The sequence below is a fragment of the Sinocyclocheilus rhinocerous genome, unplaced genomic scaffold, assembly GCF_001515625.1.
Source record: "Sinocyclocheilus rhinocerous isolate Xijiao unplaced genomic scaffold, SAMN03320098_v1.1 scaffold357, whole genome shotgun sequence".
Classification (NCBI taxonomy): Eukaryota; Metazoa; Chordata; class Actinopteri; order Cypriniformes; family Cyprinidae; genus Sinocyclocheilus; species Sinocyclocheilus rhinocerous.
The window spans coordinates 1,162,707-1,173,799 of record NW_015649568.1 but is presented as its reverse complement, the minus strand read 5'-3'; the positions used below and the strand labels follow the sequence as shown (position 1 = coordinate 1,173,799).

At 36.0% G+C, this 11,093-nt stretch overlaps 1 protein-coding gene across 4 annotated transcripts in view; it reads left to right on the top strand.

The window, feature by feature from the left end:
* The window catches only part of LOC107710685 (carboxypeptidase M-like), a 50,146-nt gene that overhangs the window by 8,256 nt on the left and 30,797 nt on the right, over positions 1-11,093 (top strand). For all 4 annotated transcript variants that reach the window (XM_016515520.1, XM_016515518.1, XM_016515519.1 and 1 more), the window contains one exon: positions 5,023-5,120. In XM_016515520.1, coding sequence (XP_016371006.1) covers positions 5,023-5,120 — 98 coding nt within the window. The remainder of the gene's footprint in view (positions 1-5,022; positions 5,121-11,093) is intronic.

Here is an 11,093-nt window from a genome sequence, read left to right as displayed (position 1 = left end):
AAGGGGAAGGGGTATAAAATAGAATTGGGATTGGGCCTTAGTCTTTACAGTGGCACGCACTATATAAAGGTTCTACATAATGTTATTTTCAACTTCAAAAACTTCAAAACTGATTTATGGAGTGTTTGTCAACTGAGCGTTTTTGTTGTTTTCAGAAAGTTTTTTTTTTTTTTGTCAGCTGAACAATGGTTATGTTGATAAACAACATTACAACCCACTGAACACACTGTACTTCTATTCCTCACAGCCTCGTTTTCATTCCTGTCAAAAGGTAAATGGTTAAATACACTGACTAAGGCCTTGTAACTACAGCTGAATCAACAGCACTCTTTGCTTGTGTTTTTTTCCTTGAATAGATTTGGATTCATTTTTAATTTTGTGTTTATGGATTCGTAAGCACATGTTTTTTTATTTTATTTTTTTATTTTGTGAGTTGTTGTAAACTGACAGTTGTTTACATGAACATTGGCCTCAAACATATTTGGTCCCTTGTGTGATGTTTGAACATCATTGCATTAGATAACAAAATGTTAAATAAACTAAGTGTCAATGAACCTTTCACATAAAACATTTCACAAAAAAGAAGTTTGTTAGGTTTCAAATGATAAATCAACAGATATAATGTTCAAGATTAGGTCAAATAGTATCTGGATCTTTGCTGGTTGCCAAATGTTAAATAATGTTATTTTTAGCAACATCATATGACCCCTTTAAATTACACCTGTGGTTAAACTTTATGCATCCACTGAAAACTAGTTCTGAGAAATGACCTAGCATCATTTGTTTGTTTATGAAGGAAGTATATTAAAGTGTTGCTTAAATGTCCAAATACTGTTTAGGGCCACTTGTAAAGCAATATTGAGAACTTCCATAGAAAATCTCATGGAGAATCTCTCACTGTCCAGCACCTCTCTGAACGTGCTGGACTACCTAAAAGTATCCCCTTGAACCGTCCTATGTAAAGGTGTCAGAGTCAATCTCATCAGCCCTTTCAGTCTTGATACATAATGATAATAGTTAGCACATCAGTACTTACTGAGATCGAAGCTCTACCAGTTTTATATTGCAATTCCAGGAGCATTTATGCATATTTAAACCACAATGCTATTAACCTTTGAAAGAGTGCATTTAGATTTTAGGTTGATATACGTGTTGTTAAAATGTGTTTAATTTGCCATTCACATCTGAGAAAATTTGTTAATTTAATGATTTAGACAACATTTGATTAGGATCTTGATCTCTGACTGGACTTCTCGTCTCGTATTTTCTGAGCGCCAAATGTCAAACCACTTGAAGTGTAGCAAAGCGGTTCATATCAGCGGCAAAATCCAGCGCGATAACACAAATCGCCTTGAACAGACCTCACACTGGTTTCCCATGGTTCTACTTAGGTGCTCGGAAAGACCAGCCAGTTTTACTCTATTACCCCAACAAAAGGATACAGGGTAGCTACAATGCCCCGCTTCAAAGATCCGTCTCTACGCCTATACGGCCTTATTGAAAGAGCGTTTTGAAGCAGTCTTTATTGTCTGGGGATGTTTGAAAGGATAGTTTGCTCATCCCATTTGTTATTTGAAAGGGAAATCAGTGCAGCTAAAGATTTGCTGTTTTCCACAGTCGGTCAATCTGACAGAGTTAAACAGAGCCGGTAAATACTGCCCACACAGGAGCACAATGCAGCGCCTGTGCTTAGAGATTGGTATAACAAATAAAGCTGACCTTTGCTTGCATGTGGGAAACAGACAAGTCTAGTTTTAACAGTGAAAGAAAGTGATTGTCAGGCATCCTTTCCACATTAAAGGTTAAGACTTTTTCTGATTTAGTGTAGCGCATCCTTGTCTTGTATAACTTGGAAGTGGTATTTGATTTAGCCTTATTTGAAGCATCAAACTTTACCACTTTTAAATGAATGAATGAACACAATACTTTTAAAAGGTGTGGGGTCAGTGAGTTTTTGAAAGAAGTTTGTTAAACTTATATAAGGGTGGTCCTCCATATGCTTCAGTCCAAATCTTGTTTTCTTAATCTGTGGGCAAGCGGTGTGCCCCAAGGCTGACCTTTGGGCCCACTTTAGTTTATTAAAACCTCAAGTAAACCTCTGCTTCCCCAGTTAAAGATCTTTCTACTAATGCAGGTAGTGTCTGAAGCTAATCCAAGGACACTGACTAAAATAGCCTATAGACAATAATGAGCAATAATAATTCACCACACTGCATGATGCGATGACAAATTCAAGCGCACAGCTTCACTTAAATATTTATTAATTTGTTTAGTTAGCTGCTGGCACTTATAGGTATAAATGCCCCGTTTTTTGATCTGGTTTAATCTAAATAATTTTTAACAACATTGGTTTGTAAATTACGTAATTTTAGTAAAAGTCAATGACTGGGAGACTTGAATGTTTTATTTAAAATCTTTTATGTACATTTGAAAAACAGCCACGGGTAAAAATTTACCCCGTGGCGGTTCTAGTGTTAAAGGAGTCAAATTTTAATCCTACAAAAAAACATCCAAGATCACTCCTACTCTTTGCTGCTTTGGGAATAAAAGTCCAGGTGCGTTAATAGTAGCTCTGATTATTGCAGCATATTGGAGCATATTTGACCAGAAGACCATCGTCTTTGCTGATGACACAGATACTTGGCTGTAAATCTGCATTTTTCTGTTTGGAGGTTGTGTGTGGACAGGACTCGCTGTCAAAATGTCAACTCAGTGCAGACAATGCCGAAATAAGCTGATAAAGTTCTCTCTCGATGGTATGTCTGAACAAATCCATAATATTGGCGTGCATGTTTGAGCACGTACGGGATGCTGACGTACCATAAGAAGTCTGCTTTCAAATAGTTTGACCCATTCACAGAGTTTGACACCGTTAGTCTTAGAAGTAAATTGTGAGCTGTGACATCTTGAACAACTGCATAAATTGTGCATTCAGCACCAAATGCATTTTTTTTTTCTTCTCAAATTGTTAGTATCCTATTATATTTCCAGCCTCAGAGGCTGTTTTGTAGACATTTTGGTGTTCATTAATAGGTATATTTTAACAGAAAAGTTAATCCAGTAATTTTACAGGAATTTATTGTTTATAAAAGTAGCTAATCTGTTGGAGATAGAGAACCTGACACTTTTTCTAACAGCGTGTCAACGAGACTAAAGAAACTATTGTGAACTTGGAGAGAGGCCCCTGTAGTAAGAGTGAAAGGCTTCAAGTATTTCGAGGTCCACACCTTAGAGAAATTTACATGGACCACACACACCACAGCTTACTTGGAGGGAGGGAGGGTACAATAGTACCCCTATCTTTGTTGCCTGGGGATGTTCAGGATGGCCTCTGATGATCTTTGTAAAGGTACACTATGGAAAGCATTCTCCCAGGTAGACCAACTGGAAGTTTCACATAGAAAAAGTGATAGAGTATTGTGGGTGCTAATCAGACCATTTAGTCATATTTTATATAACATATTTTATTTATTATTAAAAAAATTTTAATCTATAATATTAAAATTGAAAAGTGACATTAAAATTGTAGTAATATTACACTCTTTAAATTTTGACCAAATGGTCATGGTTTGGAAGAATTCATTTCCCTTTTTAAGCTAATCTTTTTAATCTTTTTTTTAAATTTTTTTTAAGTTGTCCTGAAGCAAGCATGCTTTAACTTGCGCAGTGAATATGAGATCCATATTGAGTAGTCCTTAGAGACCGAGACAAGCAGACAGAGTGAATTAGAGCTAGACGTGAGATTACATGGGATTGGGTTGCCAGGTTCCTGCCCAAACTGTGCAAAAACATTATTTGAGTATCTGGTTAACTCAGAAAACTGTGAGACATTAATAATGTGACCCGCACAAGATCCACAGCACTTAATTCAGTTGCAAATTCACTGATTCACTTATTGAAACATTTGTTTGCAATCGATTAACATTTACATTTTGTCTTTCTAGGAAGAGACCTCTGGGTCTTAATACTGGGAGCTGTGACATCTTGAACAACTGCATAAATTGTGCATTCAGCACCAAATGCATTTTTTTTTTCTTCTCAAATTGTTAGTATCCTATTATATTTCCAGCCTCAGAGGCTGTTTTGTAGACATTTTGGTGTTCATTAATAGGTATATTTTAACAGAAAAGTTAATCCAGTAATTTTACAGGAATTTATTGTTTATAAAAGTAGCTAATCTGTTGGAGATAGAGAACCTGACACTTTTTCTAACAGCGTGTCAACGAGACTAAAGAAACTATTGTGAACTTGGAGAGAGGCCCCTGTAGTAAGAGTGAAAGGCTTCAAGTATTTCGAGGTCCACACCTTAGAGAAATTTACATGGACCACACACACCACAGCTTACTTGGAGGGAGGGAGGGTACAATAGTACCCCTATCTTTGTTGCCTGGGGATGTTCAGGATGGCCTCTGATGATCTTTGTAAAGGTACACTATGGAAAGCATTCTCCCAGGTAGACCAACTGGAAGTTTCACATAGAAAAAGTGATAGAGTATTGTGGGTGCTAATCAGACCATTTAGTCATATTTTATATAACATATTTTATTTATTATTAAAAAATTTTTAATCTATAATATTAAAATTGAAAAGTGACATTAAAATTGTAGTAATATTACACTCTTTAAATTTTGACCAAATGGTCATGGTTTGGAAGACTTCATTTCCCTTTTTAAGCTAATCTTTTTAATCTTTTTTTTAAATTTTTTTTAAGTTGTCCTGAAGCAAGCATGCTTTAACTTGCGCAGTGAATATGAGATCCATATTGAGTAGTCCTTAGAGACCGAGACAAGCAGACAGAGTGAATTAGAGCTAGACGTGAGATTACATGGGATTGGGTTGCCAGGTTCCTGCCCAAACTGTGCAAAAACATTATTTGAGTATCTGGTTAACTCAGAAAACTGTGAGACATTAATAATGTGACCCGCACAAGATCCACAGCACTTAATTCAGTTGCAAATTCACTGATTCACTTATTGAAACATTTGTTTGCAATCGATTAACATTTACATTTTGTCTTTCTAGGAAGAGAACTCTGGGTCTTAATACTGGGTCAACATCCCAGAGAACACAGAACGGGCATCCCGGAATTCAAATATGTGGGCAATATGCACGGAAACGAGGTAATGCCGCCATTTCCCTTGGTTAGTTATTGCAAAACACAGTCATGTTTTCACTAAGTGTTACGTTGCGAGCAGGACCTTTTGCGTGAACAGGTTTCATATTTCTGAACCGCTTCCAAAGAACTCAGTTTTTCATGTCTGTTTTCTTTAGATGGGGCTAAATTTGGAATTGGAAGCTTCTTTAAATAGATCCAGCTCTCTGTTTGTTTAGTTTTGTTTCTTGTTGTTTGGGCGAGAGGGGGCCAGTGCTGGTCTAAAGGGGCGTATTTGGTAAGGGGTGTGTGGGAAAAGGGTCTATACAAAAGCATTACAGTCCGAGGAACCGGCTGGGACGCCAATGAAGAGCAGTGGACTGTGACCTTCACCGGAAAAAAAATTCCAAGGTGGGGTGCATGGGGGGGATCTTTTCATTAATGTGCTCCGCCCCCATGCCCATTGTGAATTCAGTACTTCCTGTCTTTGTGAGGGGACTAAACAGAATTTGCTGAAGAGAAACTGTGGTTGGAATTGCTATTGGATGAATGGGCTGGGAAAGATTTTTGGAGAGAGATTATTGGCTAAAATGTAAAAATACTTAATTTACAGTAAAAAAAAAGTACTTAATTATATCCCAGTTTAATTTGCAGTAGGGATGACCATCCACCTTTTCTGAACAGCGTTTAAATTATAAATAGCACTTCCACTTTGGGAAACTTCAACTGAAAAGGACTACATTTTTTTTCAAATAAGGTTGTCTTATCTGACTGAATAACCCGTGAATTTTCCATCGTGCTGTATTTTTATCCATCGGGGAAAATAATGTAATGCTTGGAATTTTAATGTGACATTGATATCACAAGAATATCTGTAGAACACAACAGAACAGAAGGATATAATGAAACATTTCAGTCTGCTGTGTTCTGTTCCTTCGAATTTCGAACAATTTCTGGCAATATTTGACTTGATTGCACAGACACTATTGGGAGAGAACTGAACTGAGCTGGATGATGCCATCACTGAATCAACGATGAACCAACTTTAACTGGAAAAACGGACTGTTTTCTATTGTCCTCTTGCATTATCAGCACTGTTTAACAAGCTGCTTTGACACAATATGTATTGTATAAATTGCCATATAAATAAAGGTGACTTGACTTTTCTTTTCCACTGTAGCAAATGTTAATTCTGTCAAATAATCACGTGTGCTTTTTGAAATGTTATTTAAGCATTATATTTTACCTCAACCAATGGTGTAAATTTGGGGTGGAACTTCCAGATTATCTAACCAACAGCTGATTAGAGGTGGGATTAATTGGCTGTGATGAGTGTTTGGGAAACAATAATTGATGTGGTTTTCTAAGGCAAGTACTTTTGGGCTGTTTGGCCAGGCAACCACTCAGAATGCCTTAGCAACATGCTTAAGACCATTTTGAACATCTTAGAAACCACATAACAGCACCCTGGCAACCACTCACAACACCATAGAAACTTGGTGGCCATTTCACATACTTCTGCAGTAGTATTTGTCATTATGTAGTTGCCGTGTAAACCAAGAGCTAAAAACGTCATAAAATAACACGCTTCCAAACTATCACGCTTCACCTTCAAACACTTTCGTGCATATCACCGGTAGCTACATTACATTTCTCTAATGGCCTTTTAAATTTGGTCAAAGCTTCACTTGTCTGACGGCAGCTGAGGCTCCATGGTATCATCTAATTAGACAACATCCTGTCTGGATGTTTAAAGAGGGCCACTGTTCAAATCACGCAGATGCAAGGAAGCCATATGAACATCCAGGATGGGAGGTGCATTTGAAATAAACACGTAAACATTACTCAAATTAGTCACATAAACATTACTCATCAGCATCCATGAGTCATCTCGCGGTGAGGTGTGTGCCAGACCTTTGATACACCACTGAAGTATTCCTAAGATGGTCAGAGTCTCTTAATGTCCCAATAAGACAGAACATGATCCTTTTGTGTAAACCTGAATAACAAAAAGTATCTTTAAACATTTAGCTAAAGCGAACGAACAGACAGTAAACACCGACAGGGCTAGTATGGATTACTGAGGGATGAAAGAGGAGAAGAGATGGGAATTATGCATTACATCAATACATTACTCAGAATAAAATTAAATAATTACATTACTTTGGGCCTCATTTATGAAACGCAAACAGAAATCTGTCTGAATATTTTTTTGCGTCTTTAAGTTTTTTTTTTGCAACAAGTCCTTGTTTCTGTTCCTGTAGCTCAACTTTGTGTAAACCTGAATAACAAAAAGTATCTTTAAACATTTAGCTAAAGCGAACGAACAGACAGTAAACACCGACAGGGCTAGTATGGATTACTGAGGGATGAAAGAGGAGAAGAGATGGGAATTATGCATTACATCAATACATTACTCAGAATAAAATTAAATAATTACATTACTTTGGGCCTCATTTATGAAACGCAAACAGAAATCTATCTGAATATTTTTTTGCGTCTTTAAATTTTTTTTTGCAACAATTCCTTGTTTCTGTTCCTGTAGCTCAACTACAGAGCATGGCATTAGCAACACCAAGGTTGTGGGTTTGATTATCAGTTTGATTTTACCAAGAAAAGTTTATTTAATGCACTTTAAGTCACTTTGGATAAAAGCGTCTGCCAAGTGCATGAAAACAAATGGTTTTAAGAACGATTTGGGCAAATTTGTTCTGCTCGTGGTTCACGATTTTTTTCTACTGGGTGGTTACACACTAGTGGTGTTCTTGGTGTGTTGCTGTGCGGTTGCTAAAGTGTTCTAGGTCGCCAGACCTTTGATACACCACTGAAGTATTCCTAAGATGGTCAGAGTCTCTTAATGTCCCAATAAGACAGAACATGATCCTTTTGTGTAAACCTGAATAACAAAAAGTATCTTTAAACATTTAGCTAAAGCGAACGAACAGACAGTAAACACCGGGCGGGCTAGTATGGATTACTGAGGGATGAAAGAGGAGAAGAGATGGGAATTATGCATTACATCAATACATTACTCAGAATAAAATTAAATAATTACATTACTTTGGGCCTCATTTATGAAACGCAAACAGAAATCTATCTGAATATTTTTTTGCGTCTTTAAATTTTTTTTTGCAACAATTCCTTGTTTCTGTTCCTGTAGCTCAACTACAGAGCATGGCATTAGCAACACCAAGGTTGTGGGTTTGATTATCAGTTTGATTTTACCAAGAAAAGTTTATTTAATGCACTTTAAGTCACTTTGGATAAAAGCGTCTGCCAAGTGCATGAAAACAAATGGTTTTAAGAACGATTTGGGCAAATTTGTTCTGCTCGTGGTTCACGATTTTTTTCTACTGGGTGGTTACACACTAGTGGTGTTCTTGGTGTGTTGCTGTGCGGTTGCTAAAGTGTTCTAGGTCAGGGGTTTTCAAACTTTTTTGAGCCAGGGACCCCTTACAGGGGAGAGAATTTTCCAAGGACCCCCTCATAATTATAACAGTGTTTAAGGCTAAAGTTTAATGTGGGTAGGAGGAATGAACATAATATGAATGTTTTATCGGTGCAAATGGTCCCCATTGTATATGTACTTTTTAATACTACAGCATAATATAATTAAATTTACCATATTTTCCGTAAAGTTGCATCAGGTTGGGGGGGAAAAAACAAAACAAAACATAAGTTGCATCGGTGTGTAAGTCGCATTTTACTATTACTTTCAGATATAATTTAAATACTGAATAAGGTCTAAATAAAACAAATGTTAGGGGAAAAAAACATTATAAACACTAACATGAAATTTACTTCCCCCTCACTCCAAATCATTTAAATTGTGACATTCATAACAGAACAAAAATAAATGAATATATATGTATATATAAAAAAATTAATTATAGTGCCGATCATTACAAACAACATTTATTTTAAATGCCATAGGCGCCGATCCCATTCCTTTTAACCAATAAGAAATGGATTGCAGCTTTTACAACTTTATTCTCGTATTTATAGTTCATTTGAGGCAGTTTTTGGCATTATTCTAATGGCAAATGTCGAGAGTGCATTATTGTAATACGAAAGGGCGCCAGCACAAATCTCTCAGCTTACAGCGGGCTTATATATATATATATATATAGTGATCATGGCTCTGCGCTCCCTCAGATATTACATGTAACCAGTGGTGGAAATGGCCAAAATTCACTGGGAGGGACTCTAGCTTGGAAAGGGGGAGGGGATAATAATGGTAATTTTAGATGACATTTCGGATGTATTTAATTATAAAACCCTCTATAATCTGTAATAACATTAAACTTATTTTATATTTTCTCTAAACCTTCTTGGGTATTAAGACAGGCACCTGCAATTCTGGCCAAATTAAAGATACTGTGTGTGTGTGTGTAATGTAAGCATCATTTAATGACCCATTGTGTTTAATAAAAAAAAAAGATTAGTGAAATTAAAGAATGATTTAATAAAAAAATGAGTGATGATTATTAATGGTCTCTAATTGACCTGTTTAGCTAAGCCCTCAAAACACTTCTTATTTAGTGGTACAGTATTGCATGATTTGTAGATATTTAATAGTTTACACTTTGCATAAACGTTTGCAATTAGTTTTTAAAAGGTAACTTTACGTTGGAGATGCACAGCGACTCATCTGTGACTTTGGAACTATTTTCGTTGACAAAATAGAGTACAATCAGACAACAGTGTTCCTAAAATGTAAATCATTTAATATTAACTTTTGATTAAAATCTAAAATGTATAGGCCTAAAACTGTCGTATAAATTAAATCTTCCCATTATGTGATATTTGACTCCTTAAAGTGATTTGTTCTTTTTATACCTTTAATGCCATTTTTTTTATTTATAAACTTTTTTTTCAAAATTTTAATTAAACAATAAATTCAATTAAAATAATAAAATACAATCAGGAAGAATAAGTTACTAGTCAAATGAAATCAGCATCTACAAATTCATCTTTGCACAGCACAGAAGAGCACAAATTTGTCATTAAGGTATATTGAAGCGAGTGACTCTCTTTATGAATGTGTCATTGAATCATTGACTCACTAGATTTGTTCAAAAACGCAGATTCATTCATAAATGAAACCACACTGCGTTTGCTTGGAGATGCACAGCGACACTGTGACTTTGGAACTATTTTCGTTGACAAAATAGAGTACAATCAGACAACAGTGTTCCTAAAATGTAAATCATTTAATATTAACTTTTGATTAAAATCTAAAATGTATAGGCCTAAAACTGTCGTATAAATTAAATTTCACATTTGCAAAAAAAGGGGGGGTCCGTCTTATAATCAGGGTCGTCTTATATTCGGGCCAATACGGTATATGTGCAGAACTGGGATCGCTTTCGTAGTCTTTTGAATGGATAAAATATAGAAATCACTTTAATTTCCAAATAAATCTAACCAGTTGGAAATGAAACGCCGTCCCCGCTCGAAATTCACTCCCCGGACTCCATTTCCAGCCCTGCGTGTAACTCAAACTTTGTCCAGTGTACACTCGAATAAGTGCTTTTTGTAAACAGGTATTTATTAAATCATTTTATTTAGTGAAGCACAACCCTCATAGAAAGAATGCGTGTATTATTTGGTTGGTAATTGCATGCATTTCACTTCGCATGATAAATTGTGTAGTGAATTCATCAAACCATCGAACGGAGTATAGCCTACTCAAGAAAACACCCAGTATAATGAATTACTGCGTAATGAGAATGTTAAGAAAATGTTAAGCATTTGTTGCTTATGTGTATGATAGCCCGGTTATCATTTACTTGTGTAAACAGCGGTGAAAATGTGTTTTATAAAAAAATAAAATGCTCGTTTTTTGCACCCACTGGCAGAAACAAATCGGCGCCTATGGCTATGTCCAAACTAAACTTACTCACTAAAAACTGAAACTTAACCACATAGTGGTCTCGCAAACCTCTCATTCGGCATGAATCATTTCCATGAGTGAATCGTTACACAGTCTAATATTTGG